At 44.8% G+C, this 25,294-nt stretch overlaps 1 protein-coding gene across 14 annotated transcripts in view; it reads right to left on the reverse strand.

Annotated features, from left to right (window-relative positions):
• Positions 1–25,294, reverse strand: part of KMT2C (lysine methyltransferase 2C) — a 208,016-nt gene that overhangs the window by 113,085 nt on the left and 69,637 nt on the right. For 12 of the 14 annotated variants that reach the window (XR_008427049.1, XM_053925983.2, XM_053925991.2 and 9 more), the window contains 4 exons: positions 18,290–18,431; positions 14,884–15,078; positions 11,563–11,711; positions 10,406–10,515 (listed from right to left, as the gene is read on the reverse strand). Coding sequence is in view for 13 of the 14 variants with exons in the window: in XM_053925983.2 (XP_053781958.1) it covers positions 10,406–10,515; positions 11,563–11,711; positions 14,884–15,078; positions 18,290–18,431 (596 nt within the window). In the remaining variant the exon portion in view is untranslated. The remainder of the gene's footprint in view (positions 1–10,405; positions 10,516–11,562; positions 11,712–14,883; positions 15,079–18,289; positions 18,432–25,294) is intronic. The other 2 variants (XM_053925995.2, XM_053925984.2) reach the window with 1 other exon arrangement.

The raw sequence follows: 25,294 nt of genomic DNA on the forward strand, positions 1-25,294 counted from the left end.
CTTCCAAATGTGAAAAACCTACAGGTTCAAAAAACTGAGTAAATCCAAAGATGGGATGTGCCCCTCAATCCATGCTAAGACACACAACCAAACTTCTAAAAACTAAACACTAAATGCAAAAATCTTGAGAAGAGAAACAACACCTTACTCACAGGGGTAAAAAATAAGGTAAGAGAAAATGTCTCATCTCAAACCTCGGAGGTCAGAAGAAAGTGACACATAGCATTTTTCACAAGTGAAAAAATAAACTGTCAGCACAGAATTCTTTATCCAACAAAATGTATCCTTTAGGAATAAAAGGGCAATCAAAAATACTCAAATGAGGGAAAAGTACCCAAGAAGAATAGTTAGGAAAGTTCTTAAACCAAAAATAAAAAAGACAGAAAGGATTCTTGAAACATCATAAAGAAAAAACACAGGCTTGAGGAAAAATATAAGTAATTGCAACAGACTTCACTTTTCCCCTTGAATTTTCTAAGTTGCGGTTAGCCACAGAAGCAAGACGTTTTACACCATCTGACGTGGACCTCGATGGACATGTAGGAAACACGTACGGTAACTACAGAGAGAGAGAACACACAGGAATATAACGGGAGGCGAGGGTTCTCAACGTCACGGGACCTGGTAAAATGAAGACACCGACCACACACAGGCTGTGAGAACCCACACGTGTACAACGCAGCAACTACAGCAATCGCTAAGAACATCTATACAAAGGAGCACACGAAAAATACTCCCTAAGGGGTGGGACTTCCAGAATGACACAGAAAGGAGCCCAGAAAACCGCTTCACCAGAAAACGACGATTTAACTGATGAAAATTATATACACATAAAACGTGTGTGTGAGATACTGTTCAAAGCCTCAGGATACTGTCTGAAGAACATGGAGATGCATTTATTCAGGAAAATGTACTTGAGTCATTGATAAAACAAAGGGGAAAAAACCCAACATCATCATTTCAATCAATGAAACAGAACATCTTGTCATGATTCAAAATGCTCAAAAAATTGGGTTAGAAAGAAACCACCATTCCCTCTTCCAGCTCCACACCAATGTTTAACTGTTAAATTGTAACACATCTGTGGCAGATTCTATTTCATGTTGTACTGAATTAGGGTTTTCTCAACTCCTTTGAAAATATTTTCTCTGTAGTTGTTTCACTCACGCAGACTGTTCGTAAAGACTAACCTTCAGCCACTTCGAACTCGGCACCGACTCCCGGAACAAACGGTAACTGAGCGGTGTTTTAATATCTACTGAGTCATCCAGGGCCTAGAAAACCCAGCTAGAAATCGTGCCTTGTTTTTTAAATGACTATTAATATGGCTCACAAGGTCCTCAACTTTCTTTTTAATTCTCAAGCTTTTTTTTTTTAATCCTCACCCAAGGACATCCTTACTGATTTTAGGGAGAGGGGAAAGGAAGGAAAGAGACAGGGAGAGAAATAATGACATGAGAAACAAACATCAACTGGCCGCCTCCTGTTTGTGCCCTGATTGGGGACAGAACGAGCAAGCCAGGCCTGCGCCCTGAGAGGGAAACAACCCGCAGCCTCCTGGTGTGTAGGACAAGGCTCCCGCCACAGAGCCACGCTGACCAGGCCTGTCCGCAGGTCTCAGCAACTATTCCTACTGAAAGGCTAATCGTTAAGAAGTTTCTTTTCTGTGCACACATTGCTTCGACTGCTAGTCACACGTGATTTAATTAACTCACCATGGATGAATGGCCGTCCTTGCTTGGCTAATGGACGAGCCCCTCGGAAAACTTACTTTGTGGTAGCCCTTGTAAAGCACTTCTGCTGTGGTGAGACACTGCATTTTAGTTTACCATGTTTTCGGGTCATTGACTTCCTGAGAGCTGTAAGAGTGTGGCGAGCGCTCGATCTGGTCGTGCTGACATACACGGTACCCTGCACATGTGCCGCATGCCGGCACAATAGATGGAAGGCTTTGCCATCTAATGTGGCAACAACGGCAGCGCTACACAGAAGGCCACAGTTCTTGTTTTAACATGCCAGGCGTGTTTCACAGGAATAAAAGGAACAGTTAGGCTGCCAGAACACGTGGCACTCCAACGTGACAAGTCAGACCTGTGTCACTGATCTGTACCAAGCCCACGAGGATGTGGAGCAGGTGCAGGCTCTGCGCACCATGCAGCTCCCCCTACCCTGCAATGGAAGCCTCAGCTTATATGCAAATGAGTGGGTGTGGCTTTGTTCCAATAAAACTTTATTTATGGACACCGGAATTTGACTTTCATATGACTTTCATACATTATGAAAAATATCTTTAAAGTTGTTTAACCATGTAAAAACATAAAAACCACTGTGGCTCATGGGCCATAGAAAGACAGGTTGTGGACTGGCTCTGACCACAGGCCACACACTGCTGACCTCTGGCATCGCCTTTAGAGACACCAAACAGGCCTCTAGTGCGCAAGGCCCCTGAGTCCTATTTCTGTCTCCCTGCCTCAGCAGACTGGGAACTCTTCCCGGCTTCCCAGCCCCTCACCTGGGCTCTTACAAACTGCACAGATGTCTCCAGGGGAAAGGGAAGTTCCAGTCAGGCTGACCTCTTGTCATAACCCTTCGCTCTGGCCCTCGGCTCTCCTGGTCCGCGCCTCTCAGGCAGCTGTCTTAGAAAAAACCCTTTCTCCAGCTGCTCTAGTTGTTCTCGGCAGCAGAGCCGATCTAACAGTTTCTCCGCTGGCATCAGTACTCCCCAAGCACACAGCGAGACCCACAAGCCGCAGCAGCCACGGCAGTGCAGCACTGCCACTGGGGTGAGTGTACAAGGCACTAAAACAGAGACTCAGAAACAGTCCACATGCGCGTCAATTAAACACTCGCTAGGTGACAAAGGTTACATTTCAAATGAGTGCACAAAAGAAAAGACACTTCAATACATGACGGAGTAACACTGGCTCTCCATATGTGAGGAGATGCATTTGGATTCCTGTATCACACAACATAAAACTCAAAATCAGAAACACCTAAATGTCAGGGCAAACGTATAGAAGTGAGCTTTTGAAATGTATTTTAGGGTCACACTGGAAACTACTAAGAGAGTTTTACTTTTGAGACACCTTTTCATGATTCAAAATTCAACTTTCTTAAGGGTGCATACAAGGAAAAGACACCTTGACAGAATTACGCACGATGAGCCCCAAGGGGCTGGGGGCTTCAGCAGCTCCCTGGGCAGCCTGCAAACTGTGCTTCAGGTACCTGCAAGTTCCTGACGGCCCACAGCCCAGGCTTCGCAGCACAGGCATCCTTTACAACAGCGAGGGCCGCTCACCCCGACACAACGGGAAGCTCGTTTCTTTATGTCAAACTTGGTTAAAACTACAAAGGAGGACTACAAAGAGCCTTGGCAGGCAGCTCAGTGGGTTAGAGCGTCATCCCACTACATCAAGATTGCGGATTCCATCCCTGGTCAGGGCACATATAAGAATCAACCAATGAGTGCATCAATAAGTTGAATAATAAATCAATGTTTCTCTCTTTCTCACTCCCTCTCAAATCAATCAATAAGAAGTTAAAAAAAAAATTATGATTTTTACTGAGGATCAAGGCAACTTCACTGAATGAGCCTTACAGATTTAACCATATTTTACTAAATAGGCCTATCAAAACCCTAATTTTCTGAAACAAATGTCCAGTTCCCTTTAGCTTCCACCCAACTTAACACCTAAGTAAACACGGAACGATCACGGGTGCCAGAACGGAACAAATCGAGCCCCAGCTTTCAGGTGCAGGCGCACCAAGGGGCCCACAGAGTCAGTCCTGGACCGCCGTGCTGCGCCCAGGCTCTGCGTCTAGTATTCTGACAAAACGACCTGCCACCAACCCTCAGTGTCTTTCCTACGGCCTTTCTGTCACCGACCCTCAGTGTCTTTCCGTACAGCCTTGCACTTAAGAGTGAAGAGAGAGTATCTCTTCCTGCGCAGAATTAAACTGCACGTAGACAGGTACAGGATGACGTGTTGAAAATGTCAAGTGACATTAGTTAACAATGTCAGACACAGAATAATTAGCCAAGATTCCTGATTCTCCCCATTAAATGTAGCCGTGTTTTATTTAGAAACACGATACAAAGACACGTTTGAAGTCACTGCCCACATCTGCCTAGTTCTGGGTGAGCCTCAGCCACCTGGGTGCACAGCCTGCACTTCCGCTCTGGGGGTGGTCCTGTGGGCCAGCACGGACACTGGGTGTGGGCCCTCCCTTCCAAAACTACAGGAGGCAGGAAGAGTATGCACGTTGACAGTGTTTTTTTACATTGTCGTTACAAATCACTAGGGTTATATTCAAAATAAAACAGTATTAGACAACATTACTTGTGCAGCACCTACTTGCAAATCACCTTCCATGAAGATGAAGACCAGTATTTTCAATCTTATTTGAACCTACTTTCAGTAGGTTAGAGAAGTGTAGAGACTTGTACTGTACAATGTTTTTAACGAAAGTTACACTTACATTACACTGCTTATTCACATTCTCCGTGTACGCTGCTATCTTATTATAGAAGAGCTATTTTTGTTCTCTTTTGCAGTCTATGAAAAGAAACCAAAATATAAAAAACTTATAACTCTTCTCACAGAACTTAGTTGGCTCTTACACAAAGAGACCAGCATAATGTAATGGAATTTCAATACGGCTTTGTGGAGGTGGGGAGGGGGGAGAAAACGTAAGAAGGTATCAATCCTAAGGAAGATGATAGAAGCCATTTTTATGTCTTATTTATAGAGTAAGACACTACATTTGATTCAGAAAGAGTTAAGAACAGGAATTTGTGAAGGTGGATGAGTTGTTTCCTTTGGGAGAGGCAAAGAGGGAAGTGCAGGAAACTGGGGCTTTGGGTGAAGAGACAACCAGACATCGGGAGCGTGCAGAAGTACACCCTTCCCTCGGTGACATTCAGACACCGGGAGCACGCAGAAGTACACCCTTCCCTTGGTGACATTCAAGCTATCCAGAGTTCCAAGACGTTGGTAGCACCCCAGGCTCCAAAGAGGGAATTAAGAGAGAATTGCCACTACCTTCCCTGCAACACAGGTTTACAGTTTAGCGTATTCTTCCAAAGAGCAAAAGATAAATAACGGTCCCCCTGGCGGCAGCAGTCTGAGGGAAATTCCGGAAGGACTAAACTACCTGATAAAGAACGCCATTTAACAATTGAGGAAATTGTATTAAATGTAATAACTTCAGCAGAGGAACAGTATTAGTGGTTAAACCAGGATTTCTCGACCTCAGCATTCTGGGCCCTCTGAGCTGGACACTCCACCCCTCGGGCAGGAGGCTGTCCTGTGGCTGCCCGGCAGCAGCCACAAGGTGGCAGCAGCACCTGCCTCTCTCTGCACACACATGCCCTCAGCACTGCCCTTCATCGGCTAAGGCCAGGGCAGTGTACATTTCTGTGTCCCAGGTGCCCTGCTAGATGCCAGGGGTACAATGGTGTAAGCCTAAACAAGCATCATCGGTACCCTGACAGCCCCAGAGGGAGGACCCTCTGTCTAGGGTGAAATAAAGACGCACACAAGCAGTGCATGTTCACACCTGTTGCTGGTAAGGGGTGTGAAGGAGAGAGCGGCGTTCCGGGGAGGAGGTCTGACGAGGATGCACGCTCAGGGCTTCTCAGGAAGAGATGTGCGTGATCGCAAGGTTGGAGGAGCACCGCAGCCCCTCCATCTGAGCCCTGGGCCTTGCTCTTGTCCTTCTTAGACTGAAAAGCTCTTCATTTCAATAGCTATCATGTGTTTTAAAGGGTGGGGGGATCCTAACAAAATTAAGGATATCTAAGAAAGTAATGCATCATCACCACGACCATTTTTCAATCTCAACCAAAATTATTGAAATTTAGCTAGGTAATTTTCACTTTCTATAATCAGAAAGTACTTTTTTCTTTTTACAAACTGGGTTTAAAAGTACACTAAAACTTTAAAAAATATTTTAGACAAGTCAGGAAATTCTTTGTCCAAAATTTTTCAGGACAAATGTTAAGAATATTTTTTCACTGTTTGTTTTTTATAAACTTTCATGGTTTATGACAATAAAAATCAATAGAAATAGGTCCAAATAATCCATTTTTAAAATGCTCAACCCCAGTATACTTCCTTGAAAAGTCATTACATTCTCGCTGTTGTCGCACTTATCATGAAGAGGCAGATGAAATACCCCGACACGCCCAGCCACGTGTCATGATAACGAAAGTCAACCATTTAGAACATCTGTCCTTTGGTGAGATAACGAGTTCCAAGTTCAACAGCACTTTGACACACTGCCCCAAGGAACCTTCTGAGACATGACAGATCTTCACTGTCACCGACCTCCACCCCCACCACGTATTAGAGCTGAGGAAATTTACTGTTTCAGAGATTGTGGGGGGGCAATTATAAATTTACAAACTTGAGTAAAAGGAACCACACTGGGGACCGACTCCCTTCAATACTTTGGACTCTGGAGTTCTTACTTGTAACTATGAACGATTCTACAAATGATCTTTAGTGCTGTTCTTTTAGGCTACACATGCTTGAGGAATGACAAAACAGAAGATCTGTCAGAATGGCACTATTCTTCCAGAGAGAGGAGAGAAGCCAGATTATTAAGTAAATATACACTGTGTCAGATGGCAGTACATGCAAAGGAGAAACAACAAAGCAGAGTGTTATGCGAAGAGGAGGCACCTGAAATTTTTGAGAGGGAGCCCAGCAAAGTCCTCGCTGACAAGGAACTTGAGTAAGTCCCTAAAGGAAACAAGGGAGCAAGCCACACGTGCACCTAAGAACATTCAACTGAGAAGAGGAGGCCCTGCAAAGGCCCAAGGTGGGCCGATGTCTGGTGCATTTGAGTAAGACCACGGGAGTCCGTGGGGCCGAAGGAAGCAGACGAGGGGAAGAGGGCACCAAGTGATGTCTGGGACGTCCTCATGGGGGTGGGGGGAGGATCACAGAGTCTTGTCCGTTCGTTAGGGCTGGCTTCTACTCTCTGAATGAAGTGGGAAGTCATTGGAGAATGTTAGGTAAAGGAGTCATGTGACCTGTCTTGTGCTATGCATTGGGTTGGCAAAAAAGTTCGTAAGATGGCTCTAGTAGCACTTAGTTGTCCAGATTGTATTGTGACAGCTGTCACACCAGCATACATTTAAGAAAAAGCTTATCAAAATTAGTGAATTTTGGTGTAGTCATTTTAATACTGAAAATGGAAGAAAATAAGCAACATTTTTGGCACGTTGAGCTTTATTACTTAAAGAAAGGTAAAAATGCAATGGAAACACAAGAAAAGATTTGTACAGTGTATGGAGAAGGTGCTGTGACTGATCGAACGTGTCAAAAGTGGTTTGCGAAGTTCCGTACTGGAGATTTTTCGCTCAGCATGCTCCACGGTCAGGCAGGCCAGCTGAAGTTAACAGTGATCAAATTGAGGCACTAAGAGCAGTCAACGTTCCACCACGCGGGAGAAAGCCGGCCTCCTGCTCAAAGTCCCTAAGTCAGTAAGTTATTGGTGAAAATGAAAAATGTGCCTTTTATTTTATGGGAAAAAACTTACAGACTTTTGGCTAACCCAATATTTATGTATGTCAGCCTGGACTTATGTGTAGTCATTTTACTGTAGATGAAAACCTAATACGATTTTTTTGTTGTATTATCTATTGGTTGATGGCGCTCAGGAACGCCGTCAGGTCGGCTCCTGAACTCTCAGCAAGTCCCCATCTTTCTGAGCACTTCCTTCTCTCCTGGCACCTTATTTTCCCTGCACCGAGAGCCACTTCACTTCTTAAGGAGAACAATGGTGACCAAGGTCTGGGCCCTAGGTGTGCTCACTGCTCCTGGGGCCATGGCTACTGGGCCTTCACGGTGGACAGAGCTGAGAAACAAATGTATGCGTGCTGGCTCACACACACACACACATCTGCAGTTCAGGATCTGTGTAAATGTTAAAAAACGTGAGTTTACACTGATCCCTCAGATTCCATTCCAACAACGCAAAATTCACGTTAGCCTTTCCTCATTAGTAGCTCCTTTCTCCAACAGTGGAAAACCTAGTTCTCATTATCTACCACATATTTACTAATTTGTTCGCTATGATATACACGTAAAGCAGCTGCAGAAGCGCTGAGCCGCGCCCCTGCCAGAAACGGACCCACTCACTGGACCCACTCACTGTGTGACAGCACGTACGTGCAGTTCCTCCTGTCTACAGCTTCCTGGGAAACCTGTCAAGACACTGGTTTTCCTTCACTTACGTTCGCTCTTTTCCTCCCCATCCCTCTACGTGTGCGTTTTTCTATTCCCTCCTGTCCCCTCACCCTAGACAGTTGTGACTGCTTATTTAGGGGCAGTCTACTGTATGAAACACACCATAGTTTACTTGACCAATCTATTGTGTGTCATTTAGGTTGTCTGTAAAATTTTCAATATTTTGCAACTTTTAACAGTGTGAGTATTCTGTATTACTGCAGGCATATTTTCAGTACAGATTCCAAGAAAGGTCACCAGGTAAGTACATATGTAGCTTGTTAGGTATCATCAAACTTCCCTGCAGAAAATCTGCACCAATTTGCACTCTCACCAGCAAAGTGTAAGAGTGACCATTCCCCACAGCCTCCTCAACAAATTTTGTATATGTTTATATTTTTGTCAATGAGACGAACTCTTCTTTTCTTAGGGGAGAACAAGTTAGAAGTTCTAGCTAACTGGTCTACCCTGTGCCTGTGTGATAATGGAGAAAAACAAAACCAAACCAAAGAAACAGCGACAGAAAGCTGACACCACCCTGCTTTAACAGACTCACTGTAGTGGAGATCAGGCAGATTCTCCTGACAAAGCCGCCCCCTCGCCCCCTTCTCGTCTCATCTCTCCATGCACTCCCAGCACTCGCCCGCACTCTGCTTGCTTGGGCCCACTCCACACTAACGCGAAAGTGAAGTGAGCAGGAATGCAGGCTCCCCATGGCCCCGATTCCTCTGTCAGGACTAGGGAAAAGCCTTGACCTCTAAATTCCATTTAAATATCATTCGGCATGCATGTAAAGAACAAGAACGGTTATCTTCTGTCCAAGATGGACAGGAGAGGCGAACTTTCCTTTAAGTACCCGCAGAACAAACAGAGCCAGGAAACCTATGTGTGCACACTAACCCAGGTACACGCACAGGTCTGTATTTCCATATCTGTATAAATGTTAGAGTTCACACTGACTCCTTCAATTCCAACTCAACACCACGAAACTCAGTTTCACCTTTGTTCACTGCCTTTCCTATCATGCAGGCAGACCATGTTTTACTGCGCTTCACGGATACTGAGATTCCTACAAATTGAAGGCAAGACCCTCCACCAGGAAGATGCCAATCCCTTTTCTGGGACACTTGCTTTAACACAGTACTCTGGAACCAATCCCACAATTACCTCTGAGATACGCCTGTGCTTTTCAACGTCATAATATAATCCCCAACTACTTCCCAATTAGTTCATAGGAAAAGTTTCTCTCACGGATCCATCAACGTCCTGATCGGGCCCCCTAAATATGTTTAGACAGAGGAATTTACTATTAGGCATTCTGTTGTTCAAACTTTGATAGCACAAGCACTTAAATGTAATGCCACATTTCCAAAACAAATACTCTTACACAACTAATCTTGAGGTGAGTGACTCATCCATGTAAAGGACATCATTTTGATAATCTGGGTGAAGCTGATGTTACAACAATCGAATAATTACTTGAATCTAAGTCCCTGTCTCAACTGCACTTTTGAAAGTTTTAACTACATTCCATCTATCAAAGACCGCACGTGTAACTTCTACGGTCGGAATTTCCATTTCTCATATCCCTTTGGAAGCGCCGTCTCACTGCCCAGAGTTTGCTGCATCTGTCTGCGCTTGGTTCGCAGCGAGCGCTCTGAGGACAGCAGACGGGGGGCATGACGGTAGTTGGGGACAGTGCCGAAAGGATGAACTGAACAGCCAACTTAGCTGAAAAGGAGTATTTTAATCAGTTTTTAACATATCAGAAAGAACTAGTCCGCTGTGTTTAATCCAAGACTAAACAACTGTCAAGTCTTGTCTCCCAGGTAAAATCTTCATCAAGTGGTTTTCTCTTAAAAAGTGGCCACACGGATGTATAAATATAGCTAGTAACTCTAATTTCTAAACATTTTAATTTCTCGTTTAAATATAAAATATTTATTTTAAAAAGTTGCATTTATTGCATCACTTCACATACTATGTTCTAGTGGTATGAATAAACAACTCTCAGATACAAATTAGTAATTTCCTATTTTGAGGGGTTTTACATTATAGAAATTATTGCTAAATAACTATTTATTAAAATAATTCTTATAAGTGAGCCTTTCTGTTGACTAAAGGGAATGTTACAAAGCTGGGTCGGAATGACTGTTCCTTCTACTTACTTCTGTGCTCCCTGAGACAACAGCTTTGTCCACGCTCACTGACAAGGGTTCTTCCATCCGGCCCGCTCCCAGTGACCACTCCACGCAGCGGTGATGAGCCCAACACGTGCCTAAGGTGGTCAGAGCAGAAGGAGCAAATGAGTGACATTAACCGTAAGAACCCCAGTAAGTAAAAACACAAGAGGCCCGCCCACTCTACAGTGTGAAACATACAACGTGGTGCGGTGGAATCTGGGAACTTATCAGAAACACAGATCTCAGGCCACAGCCAGAACCCACTGAACGAGCCTCTGGCAGAAGTTCTAGCTAACTGTTTTAACAAACACCCCCCCCTCCAGGTGATTCTGAGGAGCTCAAAAGAACGAGAATCACTGAATTAGTAATTATTTCTCCAACCAAAAATTAGTTTTTAGTCATTTTATTTAAATATTACTACAAGATCTACAACTGTAATTGAATAATAAAAATTTTAAAAAATAAAAAAAATTTAAAAAATAAATATTACAACAAGATCTTTTGTTTGAAATCTTACACATAAAATATTATTCTTTTGGTGGACGTTATTTCACACTTTGTTTACGAGAAAGAGCATGTGTGGCAAACAAACTACAATCCACCCCTCTGTCCTGCTCCGCCCACTCCACGAGCCCCAGTCGCTGACAACGTCTCAGCCACAAAAGCCTCCGTCGCAGAGTGCCTGAGCCACCATCAGTCCACAGTCCAGCTGCGCACTCCAGCCTGCCGAGACCCCAACAGCGCATCAGGAGGGTGCAATGCTCTTCTGTCTTAACTGGGTGCCCTCGCGGCTAAGAACTGCTATCCCTCACCTCTAAAGTAGAGACCCAGACCGCTGTGTGCCCCAAGTTCTCACAGACCCCTTCAAAACGTTCTTTCCTCAACTGTCAGGTCACCACAGCTTTGCAGCCAACACAAAAGCGCTCCCAAGATTTAGAAAAGCATCCGGCCCAGGGTGAGCCCTGCGCAGATCATGGAAAGACAGTCTGTTTTACCTAAGCAGGCACACGCACTGGTGACAGTCTCTACCATGGGACCACAGTCATCCCTATGCAAAGGGCATTCACTACAAAGGTGTGAATTCAAGCACATGAAAGTGCTCACAGAACCAACAGGTGGCTAGGACAACGGCCGGCTCATACCTGTGGGACCAAATAAGGCTTGGACATCGATGGCATCTGGCAGGCCGACCAGACTGAGCTCGTCCCAGACTCTAGCAGCCTGACCATCGGAAGCAGTCTGCGTGCTCACACTCACGTAAGCCACTGCGTTATGTGGAGGAGGCCGCTCTCTGGGGAAAACGGAATGAAAGGGATGTAAAGTGAGAACAACAGAAAATGTTTCCTTCTCTAACAACTTGAATATAGTATATTGCTGCATATATTTTAATTAGGTATAAACTGTCATAAAACAACTTTAGAACACGCCTGTTATTATTCATAGTATAATGTGAAACTGGGTTACTACATTGTATCATGTAAGCAACTAAAAAAGTCTCCAAATCTGTAAACAGTGTAAAAATTGCAGTTGTAAATTTATTTTGCCATTCTATATATATTTTTTAAATTGGCACTCTAATATTCTAATCAGAACCCATATTTTATCACATAAAATGAATATTCTCTTTGGCCTTACTTAAATGCTTATAAACCCTAATTTTATCAAATCAGAAATTTAAATTTGCCTTTTCGTAAGTGAGGACTACCACAACAGAGCTGAGCTGGCAGTTAGCTGATCTGATGTGCAGAAAGGTGACTTCCCAGGGAAATGAAACCCCACTAAGGGTGAGGAGGGAGGCAATGGGAGCAGTACGGATCAGCCAGAGCTTTCTCGTGGTCCCCGACCAACCATGACAGCTGGTCTGTGGCAGGACATTGCAAGCACTCTCCACCGAGACTGTACATCTCAAATCAGAACTAAAAAAGAAACAGTGAAATAACTACCAATGGCCTGGGGATAAGGAAGGTCGTAGAACAGCAAAGACTCCAGTATACAATGAACACTGGAGAAGGCATACAACATATGGGAGATCTCAGACCTTCAAGGCCCTTAAACTTCATATATTAATGGGGATAATTACGTAAACAGTTACTGCTATTGCGTTCAAACAATACGGAGAATCAGATGGTTGGCAGTACAACTTTAATTTCCTCCTGGTATCACATTGTTTAACCTGTCATAATTCTGGATTAAACCACTATTGAATATAGATCATAACTCACTGCACTCCTGTCTGCTGGGTATTTAGCATGATTCCTACTAAGAGAAAATCGCCACAATGGCCAGGGTACTAAACTGTTTTATACCTAGAATCATTGAAAGAAAAAAAGCATTAACATATTTCAATAAGCACATTTAAATATCAAACCACAGAAAAATAACCAATATTTTTATGTTAAGCATTAGAAATGTATAGACTTAACTTTTTTAGAATGTTTAGCATGCTATGGTAATTCTAAATTCTCATTTTTATAAATATCCACAGTAGAAGGAGAACACACACTTTCCTATAAATATAATCTCCATCCCTACAAACACATTCTTCATTGTCAATCATTGGTATTTTGTTGGGAGGGGGGAAAGGACTAACAGTCCACCCATGAAGACTAATGTATCGTTTCAATGGATTTCCTTTGCACCAGTATATGAAGGAGGGATGGGTACAAAGATCAGTGGGATGGCTAACCAGCCTACTGTGAACCAGTTCCTAGCAGGTGGTTTACTCAAAGCTCCCCCCAGGCCTCATGACCCGCTGGTCTGTATGTACCACACACCAGGACACTGATGGTGCCCACCCTGACGAGGACAGCACCCCTGCCCAGGAAGGAACATGGAGAGAAGCCTGCTGAAATGCAAGCCCCCACCATGTTAAGTCTAAAACAAGAGGAAAGGAGAAGTGAATCCTTGATTATGGATTCTTGTATTCAGCAAACCAGAAGGGAAAACTATTTTAAAACCTCTCTTACAAATTAAAAAAAAAAAAAGCTATTTATCTGGTTTATAGTCCATTAGTAACATATTCTGTAAATATTTAGAATCATCACCAAGCTAAATTAATTGTTTACCCCTAAATGATTTCCAAATTTTATAAACGTGCTTTATTCCTAAGGTCCATTAACTGGCTTGTTGTCATTACTTAATAATGTGGTAAACATGAAGTGTGTATAAAGGCTTTCATAAACGAAGGCTATTTTTACATAATTATCATCTCCACTCATAGATTTTCACTAAAAATTAACTTATAAGTAAATGAAGCCCGAGTGTACTTCCCGGAACACATGTTTACAAAATTGCCATTATTCAAAGCAGAACAGGAAGATGTAAGATACAACGGGTCCTGTCCACGACTGCACTAATCATCAGTGGACACTGGCAGTTCGCTGGACTTTAACGTATTCTGTTAGGATGAGAGCACTCGCTTTGTCAACAGGGAAAGCTTGTGTTCAGGACCTAGCAGTGGTCTTTATAAGAGCAACACTCAAAATTCAGCACTTCTAGACTCCCTTAAACTGCTCCACCTTAAATTCTTCTAGAAGATCCTCTCCTGGGATTGCCTCACTTCCTTCTTCAGGTCTTCAAGGCTCTGGCAGCAGTCCACAAGGAGCCAACCCAGCCAGCGCAGCACAACCATGCCTCAGCGCTCCTCCTGGACCCACGCCAGGGAAGCACTTGCACCATTACGTCATCACCCTCCAGGGGCAGCACTGGGGAGCCTTCTAAGCCAAATTAATTTTACACTTTCTAGTGGACCTCAGAAAATTCCACTCCCTCCACTACCAAAGCCAAGTCCACAGGTGAAGATGGCCTTGAACCCAAACTCTACAACAGATGAAAAGATTTTTAACTTGGGAAGTAAACATATTTGAAAAGAGTTTTGGGTAACTATATTGACCATGAATATAAACACAAATACATAGTTATACAAGTACCTACGTAAATTATTGTTTCATTAGAAAAAAGAGCACCTTATTTCATGTTAGAAAGGGCACTGTGAGCACAGAATCATTACTGAGAGAGAAGGCAGGACCACCCTGGGCTGTGTAAGTCTACGAGACCACTCAGCGTGCTCTGGACCACACGCGTAAGCTCAGCGGCCAGATGGGCGAGAAAGGACCCGCTGCGGCCCTGCTCCTGAGAACCACTAAAATGTACTGAGGAAGGAAAGACTCCATCAGTCTTTTTTATCTACTTTCCATGAGTGTTACATCCTTCAAAGTTTTCTCCTAAAGTTAACTTTTGTGATCACACTGATTTTGTTAGTATACAATGAAGATAAACTTTTTAAAAATACAGAAGAAACAGAAAAGGAGCGTCTGTCGGGCTAATGGGGAGTCACAGAGCACCCTATGAGCGTTGCAAACAGGAGAAATTTTCAGTAGCAACGCCGTTTCTGCAGTCACAGGCAATGCGGAGAAAACACGTTTCTCGGTTCCCGCACCGCCCGCTCAAATCTGAGAGCTTACTTCTTCTGTCCTCTTTGCTTTCGCGGCGCAGGGTTCTGTGCTTTCTCACAGGTCCCACTGTCATCCGTGTCCCTCTTGCCGGAAGGCTGGTTTCTCCACGGCAAGACCAGTCCAGGGGCCACTCGGAACTGTGTTAAGTCTCCCTGTCCCAGGGAGCTTTTCTCACCACAGTAACAGAAAGCGCAGAGCTGTTCACTGGGAAGAATTAAAGGAAGGGAGACAGGGCAGAAAGTAGTTTTATTTAACTTTTTATAGTGACAACTATAAACACAGGCACTTCGCAATTAGTGTTTTTAGCATATGCTAAGCTTTTTAATGTCTCCAGCATAAGAACAAAACAACTAGGCATCTATAATTCTACTTTTCCACAGCATGATTTTTTAAATAGTAACCCTACCAAAATCAAAAAATTATAGTCTGTACCTAGAAACATAATTTTCTTTTAAATCTGATTCAAGAAACTCAAAGTATTAAAAACAGTAAGGAAAGCAAAGCTAAGATTGGGGAAGAGGGCGGGGTTTAACGGCCATGCAGTCATACACGGGCTCTGTAAGACGCGTGGTGACAAAGTCTGATTTCCCCACTTCATGGAGCGCCCTGTGTGTGTAATATATTACCACACCCCCACGTGGAGTGAGATAAAACGCAAGTGTGAGTGGGCACCGGCGGGGCAGCGGGAGGGTGTGACGGGAACGGGGAAGGGATGGGCGGGCGGAGAGCAGAGACACTGGTTCCGAGGGTGCACGGTGGCCTGCCACAGACACCTGACGTGACGCGTTCATCGGAACTACGGAAGACAGACGGTGAGCCCCAGTGTGACCCAGGGACTGTAGGTAATGGCAATGTCGCAAAGTGGTGCAGCGTCTGTAACAAACACATCACACCAACGCACAATGCAATCAAGCAGGGAAACTGAGGTGGGAGAAGGCTGGCAACAGGAACTCTGTACCATTTGCTGGATGTTTCTGTAAACCAAAAAGTGTTCTAAACAATAAAATCTATTATTTTTTAAAAGAAACTATGTTAAAAAGTTAATGGACAAAAAACAATATAAACTTATGGAATATACACTTAATGAAGGACCTGAGGAAATGATACATTTTAAAAACAATACATGTATTGCAGCTGCCCCAAATCTTTCTTCTCAGGCATCACAGTCGCCACCAGTATTACCTCTGCTGTCCCCACCCCGTGAACTGCCATAGTGTCTTGCATTAACAGGTAATAGGAATAATCTATAATCTTTCTAGGTGTTCTTTTTAATTTGAAGATCTGATCTAATTGGGTTTATTAAGTGGCTCATGACTCGGGCGGCGTCCCACACAGCAGCTAGACGGGGGCTCTCAGTAGTATTTTAAACTGAAGTTAAATTCAGATTGGGTCTCCCTCAACTGATTTCCTCTTGTTTATGAAAGTTGCCCATTTACATTTTTCAGTATTTCCTATTTCACTGTAATGATGAATGTGTTGACTATTGACACACACACAATTAAATGAGGTCTACTTTCAGAAAAGTAGAGTCAGATAGGAAAAAGATTTTTATCCTTTACAGTGTCATCTTAGTCCTATAGCTCTCTGGTCTGTGACATTCTCTCTGCACACGCCCCATGTCTGGCTTCCTTCTTTCCCTGCAGACATCAGCTGTGCGCAGCAACAACCAGCTGCTGCCGGCCTTGCCAACAACACTGATTAGAAAACCAAGCAATACTTTTAAAGTGTTGACCAAAATATCTTAATATGCCATTTTGTATCCAAAACCATCACTCACATGTGAAGGTGTAGTAAGATTATTCCCAGCCTTGTAAGACCTCAGAAATTTCACCACACAACAGGCCCACCTGAAAAAACTTCTAGAGAAGTACTCACACTACCTGAAGCGTTAGGAAAGGTTGGAAGAGACGCAGGAGTAAGGGCAGTCAAACATCTCAGGGTGACTTGTTAACTTTGGGGGGCGCACAGAGGGATCTCTGGTTCCACTTTGGACGTAGAAAGTGGCAGAACACTGCTCCCTCCCTCGCAACCAAAACTCTCCAAACAATGGAGAGATTCCCCTTCCTGACCGGCCAGGCTGCATTAGTCTCAGGGCCACCTATCCCCTGCCCTGAATGACAGGCACGTCCAGAGAGAAACGAGTACAAGCACCGCTTCACCTAGAGAAGAGGACACCCGATGTCATATAAGCAGGATAGGAGTAAGTCAGCAAAAAATGTCAGAAACTGCTAGAGGCCAAGTGTGAGACAGTGTGCGAACAGAAGACATCGATGACCCACTGGCACAGAGCGTCCAAGGACCTCCCAGGGCACATGCACAAGGGGAGGGGTCCTGAGGATGTGCCAGTCATGGGACCAGCCTGCGCCGGGGGACAGCAGCAGTTTGGGGAGACACAAGGACCCACCCACACTGTTCCCCATTGTTCTTGGGGGACAAAACCCTTAGGCTGGGGGTGGGGGCGAGGAAAGACCCCCATGCTGCAATGGCGGAGGCCACCTGCAGGTAGGGGACACAATGGGGGATGGGGGGACCCTGAACCCTGGGTGCGGAGAAAGACTGTATGTCCTGGTCCAGACCACTGTTGGTCCCCCACAGCAGGACCACTGAGAATTCCAGGGTCACAAGGGCAGGAGCCAGCGAGGACACAAAAAGGAGGGAGGTGTGGCAAAGTCAGAGGAAGCAGGCGTTTCCAGGAGATGGGAATAGTCACTTAGTGGGTGATTTTGGAGTTTTCCTCGGGGCTTTCAGATAAAGTTATAAAATAAAAGACTTCAAAGCTGAATTACACATTTAAGTTATAAAATCCTGTTTCTTTCCCTTTTATTTTTGAGGGGAGGAGGAGGAAGGGGGGAGGGAGGGACGGAGGGGAAGAGAGAGACAGAGAGACAGAGAGAGAGAAAAATCAATGTGAGAGAGAAACATCAATTGGTTGCCTCTCATATGCACCCCGGCCAGAAACCGAACCTGCAACCCAGGCCTGTGCCCTGACCAGGAATCAAACTGGAGACCTCTTGCTTTGCGGGAAGACACTCAACCCCTGAGCCACACCAGCCAGGGCCTGTTTCTTTTTTTAAAGAATAAAGACAGAATAAGTCACATGAGAAAAAGGTGTACAGGTAGCTATCACAATGCCCCTAATGATAAGAGCTCAGTGATTCCTGTGGCAGGAAGAGCGTCCTGGTGATGCCCTTCCGTTCTGGCCGAGAAGAGGAGCACTCAAGAGGACCGCTCCGCTCTGCAACCACCTGAGCGCAGACACAGCACTCCCCCAACTGCATGCAGAGGCCAACACCCCGAAATTGAAAGCAACTCAATAATAAAATTCCGCCCAGGTTTACGTCCCAGGCTGAACTCGCTGAATGGCCTCTACAGACACCCCATTACCATCTCCAACCAGCTGCATTCACTCTCTGACCTGATTTTGGCTTCAACACCAACTGAGACCAGGGAGCTGGCCGACTCCTCAGACACTGAGCGCTGCAGGGCCGGGGCGGGCCGTTTGCCGCCGTCTGCCTCGGCTTCCGCATCCTCTTCCGCAGACTGCTCTTTGATCTCTGCTTCGTAGGAAACAAGAGAGGATAAAGAGTCATTTTGCCGGCACATTAATCTTCGGTGAATTTAGCTACAGAGCACATGTCATACAGGAAAACGAGGAACACAAATGATGACTCTTCACTAACAGAGAGGAAAAGTTTACGTACATCAACAATACTGTTTATATGTACTCTCTATTGCAAAACGGGAATCAAATAATATGAAACATGGCATACTTCTTGTCCCCAATCACAGTGCCCTCTGAGAGGCTCCCTACTACTGGTGACTGTGGAAAACCTTATGTGCCAGTTATAGCAGCTGGTTGACAGAACAAATGTATTTCCATGTAACTCATTTAAAAAAAGGTTTTTGGCAACTTATAACTCGTAATTATAGTTCATTTACAACAACTGCCATGCCCTCTAATTATCAGCCACTCCACAAGCTAACGAATGGGAAAGAACGCACCTCAGCTCTGCGGCCCTTTCAACTGTCCCCTTAGTGACTTCTCACTAAGCAGCAGTTATAATATAGCATATATATATATATATATATATGTGTGTGTGTGTGTGTGTATGTAAAATAATATATAAGTGAGCACTTCCAACCACAAAAAAGAAAAAGGTACCCGTAAAGGTGTGAACTAACTGTAATCACAGAACCTATCTTTCTAAAACTGCTGTCCTTCATTGAGTAGCATAAGCGGGTGGCACTGTCCATCAGAGCCAAGGCGGAGTCTTCAGGAGACGTCAAGTTAGGCCACAGGACAGGAACCACGCTACCCTGCAGGAAACGACCATGAGGCCAGAGGCAACGGAGGGATGGGTTCTGGTGCCAGGACGTGGTTCTGCACAGTTCTCCAGGAAAAATGCACTGCTGTACACCACCAGGGGCATGTGCCTGACGCCAAGAAACTGCACCCCTGGGGGTGAGGGGAGAGGGTGATCCCATCCTCAACCCCAGCAGGGTCTCATCATCCGGAACCACTAGGTGGCGCCTGTGCGGTGGTAAGCAGGCTGGAGGACCCTCCGGGCAGGGTGTCCTCAAAGAGCTTGTCAGCCAGCATCAAGTGCTGGGCGAATCTTGGGGAAGCCGGTGTGGACCGGATGTGAGAGTGAGCCAGATCTGAAGCTGCCCTCACACAATGTGGCTCCACCGCCTGCAACTGTTACTTAGTCCTCCAAGGCTGGTTCTGTGACACAGCAAGTTCAAAGTAATAGCCAAGGCTGTTTGCCGTGGTGGTCAATATCAAAAGCTTGGAATTGAACGGTCCAGAATTTACACTGTAGCTGAGTGGTTTCCTAGCAAAGCTCAGTGTGCTAATCGCTGAAAAGGTAGTCACTGAAACCACCTGGCGTAAGACGACCTTTTGGACCAGAGGAGGCAGCACATGCGAAGTCTGCAGCCCACCACCCTAACTGTGCAGTGAGTGTGGGCGCGTGGCGGCTACTCTGACATCCACATTCCAACCACACACTGACCTCCCCTCTGCTTGGATCTCACCCCCTGGACCCTGAACTCCGGTGTCACGTCGCACACTGTGAAACTGTGCTGTGAGAGGTCGCAGGAATAAAGAGAACACTCGTTTATTCGGCACCTCCTAGCCTTGTGCTAGGGAGTTGATACATGGTTAGTTTAGAATGATTTTTTACCAAACAAAATAACATCCCACTCAAATGGTAGCCAGCACACACACAGAATCGGGATCCATCCCCCGGTGGGACCCAGTCAGGAGACAGGACTGTGCTGACGGAGGCACTGGCTGTGACTGGGGCGGGGGGGTGCAGCTAATACTGGGCAGGCAGGCAGAAGTGTGCCTAATCAGTCTCTTGCTTCACCCTTCCCTTTTAAAAAATAACAATGTCTGACATAATATCCTCATTTAAAAGATAAGCAAACTAACGTCTCAAAGTCAAACAACAAGCTCAAGATCACTGGCTAAAAAGCCGGGAGTCAAAGCCACATGCAGTCCTACTGTGCCCAGTACAGCACCTCACTGGAGCGCACAGGCTGCCCGACTAGATTAAGGTTAAAGAGAAATGGTAACATTTACTAAGGCCACGTTACTGAGGAACATATGCTGACTATGAGATGAAATCTGAAAATAGAGAGGTTTTCTCCTTATTTTTTAAACACTACTGAATAACATTATTGAGAAAACACCTCACAGTCAAGTTCACAGAAATAAACCCTTTTGATTTGGGGCAACTATGAAATTACTGCCCTCAAAGCTCTAGTAATTCTGTGAAAGGCTGTACGTGCGCCACAAAGACACCCAGAGACGCACGGACACAACATCACGACAGACAGCAGCACGCGAGAAGCACTCTAGCACCAGTCACGGCCGCCCTCACCCACACCCAGCACAGACTCTCGAAGCCTCGTTATCTTCCAGTGAGTTTTTAAACCCCTCCCCCAAGGACTTTTTCATTGCTTTTAGAGAAAGAGGAAGGCAGACAGACAGACAGAGAGAGACAGACGACACTGATAAGAGAAAAACACTGACTGGCTGCCCCCCCCCCCCCCGCCGGCTCCCCCCCTGAACTCGTACTGACCAAGGATCGAGCACGAAACCCAGGCAAGGGCCCTGACTGGGGACGGAACCCATGACCTGCTGGCTGGCAGGACGACATACAACCCACTGAGCCACACAGGCCAGCGCTCTTATAGGGAATCTGTGTGATATATCTAATCCAGTGTTCTGGGATCTTGGAGGGAGAGATTACCTCTTTATTTTACTAACAACCTTTGAGGTTTGGAATTCTAAACACCCACTTCGTTATGGATGCATGAGCAAGCCGGGGGGCGGGGGGGGGCACACCTGTGTCTTGGACACCAACAGAAATCAGGTGATTTCTGATCGAATTCATTGTTTGAAGGTATCTCAAAATATCATTTACCCTCATCACCACTTCAAAATTACAGTAATTATTAGATTCTATAATTAAAGGTAAAAATTTTTAAGAATTTATTTATTTTAAAGAGGGGAGGGGAGGGAGAAAGGAAGAGAAACATAGATGCGTGGTTGCCTCTCACACACATTGTAATGGGGACCTGGCTCACAACCCAGGCATGTGCCTTAACTGGGAATCGAACCGATGACCTTTTGGTTCACCACCCAGCACTCAATCCACTGAGCCACACTGGCCAGGGCAAGCGGTAAATTTAAAAGCTCATTACAAAACTACAAATTTGACATTTTACTCTATTGATAATATTTCGATATAACTATCTTTGCAATCTTACGTATTTCATCCATTTAAAAACACTGTTGGAAAAGTCTGCAAAAGAGGGCAGGGCACAGGAAAGTGTCCCAGTCACAGGGGATGGAGCCCCACTGGACTGCACTCTGAGCAAGTAGGCGCTAGACCTGTCTCACGAACCAGAGCCAACTGTGAAACCTGCAGAATGGTCCATACCCGTTAAGTCCATTATACACTACGTAACAGAAACCAAGCAGATGAATCTTATCATATATACATACGTAAAGAGCTACAGAAAGCAGATAAAATTACACAAACACTTTAAATGGGCTAGTATTTGCTAACAGTGTTAGGCAGCACTGGCATGCTTCTACTAGTTATCCAAGCAACATGCCTGCTTCTATGCTTTAGTTAACTGTTAAGTGGAATAAAAGCTGTTTTTCTCTCCTAACTCCCTTTCCCTCTACAGAATGACAATGTTTTCCATCCTTTTCACTAAGACTACAGAAGAAAATGCATCTGAGAAACTGTGTAATCATGTCCTCTCCTTCTGAACAGCTGTGGTCAAAGATGTTGGTATTTCAACAGTTACATTTTCTGAATGTGTTTGCATCTTAGTGCATCTATGTATCCACTACAGCCAAAATACGCAGTAAAGCTAAAGAACTGGCACTACACTGGAGACAGAATATAAACCACACAAAAGTGAACACTTTATTTACGCTACCTTCAGTCACTGAACTACTTAGCACGTTGATACTGACCACTAACAGGAAGCACCACCGCTTTCACAGGGCAACTGAAATGTAGCAACTACAAATAAACACACGAAAATGCGAAAATTGGCTTTCTCTAGGACTTAACACTTTTATAGCAACTTACTCTCTTTATACTTACCCACAGTTCAATAAATTTTCATAAATAAGCATTGCTGTTATAATTTTAATGTGATGTTTTTTAAAACAAAGGATGAAGAATAAGAGTCCAATATTTATCAAGAGCCCAAAACACACAGACACTAATTAAAGTAGTAACTGTTAAAAGCCAACTGCTCTCTCAATGTTTAATTTTGTTATTAAAGTCATTTCCCTGGGACAATTGTAAAAGAATAACAATAACAAAATTTTTTAAAGTGCTTCCTTTAGTTTTTCTATATAACTTTTTAAAAATGTGTTTTTAATGAATAATTATTTTGCAATTAACTTAAAAAACTAAAACCAACAAATTACAATATACATCTTCACCATATAATACCAGCTATTAGTAATCTTAACCTTCTTCTGAGAAATATCTTACTTTGGCCTCAAAATTCAGTGCCAATAACAAAAAAAGAATATTTAAATAAACAGCAGCTTCACAACCAACTTTCAGTATGTACTCACTATGTCCTAGGCAGCATGGTGAGTGACTGGCCCGCACTAGTGCATGCAAACGTCACAAACACCTTACGAGGGCAGCAGCCAGGCCTGGGACCTCACACAAGCTGATGGAGTCAGTGTGTTCCCAGTTCACAAATGTTGGTGCAAGGCAAGAGTCTCCTGGATCCAACACAAAAGACCTCATCGCTCCCTGCACAGCCAGCAACGTTGAGCAGGAGAATCTCAGTCCCCTTGTGGCCTGGCCCTCAAGACTCATGGGTGGGGGCCACCCTAAGCCCAAATGTTACTCGCTACCACAGTGACAGGTATTACAAGGAAGGAACAGAGAGCGTGGGAACCCACTGCTTTTATGGATGAAACAAGCCTGCGCTTTGCCCTGGAGGGAGACCTTGCCTCCTTACTTCCAGGCTGCTCAATGCAAACAGGATCCTGAGAAATGGCCCAGATAAGGCAGCAACTAAGAGGCTGAGGAACTTTGCTCAAGGCCATGCTGAGCAGAGAGGAGCTTGGACTCCAGCACAGGCAGTCCAGCTCCGAGACTAAACCGTTGTTGAAAACAAAGTAACTACAGAAGTGAAAACGAGAGGAACCCCATGAAGCAGCAGCAGTAACTCTTCAAACAACATTGGTAATGTGGAGGATGGACTAGAGAAAACACGGATTATGAAACAAGGGAAATGATGACGAAGATTAGTCAAGGAGTACAAATCACACACAACAAATGTGGGTAATTATTACTACTTGACAAAGAACACAGACTAAATGGAAAACATGTCCAAAGGGTCTATGGAAGAAAACATTCTTGAAACAAAGTAAGAGTGAATCTGCAGATAAAAGCAGCTCAACCAAAGCAGCAGAAAAATGAAGCTGCTCCCAGTGCCAGTCCCTTCACGGAGGACGCGGACAGAAGGGAGAGAGGCTGGAAGAGCTGGCCGGACCTGCGCTGTGACCCACACGGTGGCCGCCTTGGCGCCACTCTATGCTTCTGCCGTGGAGTCCCCGTGCTGCCTCTAGGAGTGGGCTCCGACTGCCATGCCGATTGTCCAAGTTGGTTTACTTCTGAAAGAGACCTTGTCTAAGACAGACCTGTGGTCTAAGCTGGCCCTAGAATTCTGCCTGATACAGAGACAAGCCCTTCTGCTTGGATACGGACAAGAAGTCATGCAGCCACCAAGGCTGCAGGGAACCTTCTTCCATCAGAATGAAGCTGACTTCAGAAACAGGTGGAGAGATGCAATGGCCCAGGTACTCTGACAACAGTGAGCCTGAATTCAGCAGCTCAAATCCATCTGAGCTCTGAACATGACAGTGTATGACCCACAGGTTGCCTTGTTTTTTGGAATTTGAGTTATTTTATTCTTCACAACAATATCCTAACTCACTGAATGCAGTAAATGGATATCAAGTTCCATATCCCTCCAAAGGGACAAAAGGGCCATTTGGGGCTGGGTTTCCTAGGGTGTGTGGGCCGCCTGGCAGGAGGCCACAGACTTGCAGATGGTCCAAGGAGTCTGCAACCATCCAGGGATGGAAGCTCAGGGACGGCAAGACCCCCAGGGCTGGGCATGATGAGTGAGAGCGAACCAGGGACAAGCCAGTCTGTGCAAAGGCTGCTGTACAGCTTTGGGTCACATGCTCAGGGCAGAGGCTACAGCCGTGACACTGAATGGGGAGGGCTGAGACCACTGGTGCCCGTAGGCCCCTGGGAGATAACGACCATCTTTGGAGGAGAAAAAATCAATATATTTCCACAAATAAACTGCTAAGCACCTTGTCCCGCACACAAGTGCAGGTGAACGGGGGCGTGGGGAGCTAAGGTGGCATGCACAGGAGGGGCAGAAACGACTGGAGCAGAGCCACTGGGCTCCAGGTATCAGGGCGATCCAGCACACACTTTCAGCTGGACGTACAGTGTTAAAGGAAATACAACCAAGCATTAAAGTTTTCAAGAGGAACTAGACACTATAAAAACAAATGCAGATTTGAAAAATAATAATACGTAAATTTTAAAATATGGTAAATGGCTCAATTGATAGGTATATTTAACAGAAAATTTGACAAAGCAAGAAAGGTATAAGCTGGAAGGTCTACCTAGAACGAACTATTTAGAATACAGGGCAGAGGACAAAGAATTTTAAAAAAGAAAACAACAGAGAGAAGACGGCAACACACACAGTGACACAGTCTAACAGCATTTGGAAAGAAGGAGGGGTGGAGCAAAAGCAGTGTTTGAGTATGTGAGAGGTGAGAATTTCTAAAAACCAATGAAGACTTCAAGAAATCTCAAATTCCAAAATGTAAAAA

Source organism: Desmodus rotundus, chromosome 6 (genome assembly GCF_022682495.2).
Source record: "Desmodus rotundus isolate HL8 chromosome 6, HLdesRot8A.1, whole genome shotgun sequence".
Taxonomy (NCBI): Eukaryota; Metazoa; Chordata; class Mammalia; order Chiroptera; family Phyllostomidae; genus Desmodus; species Desmodus rotundus.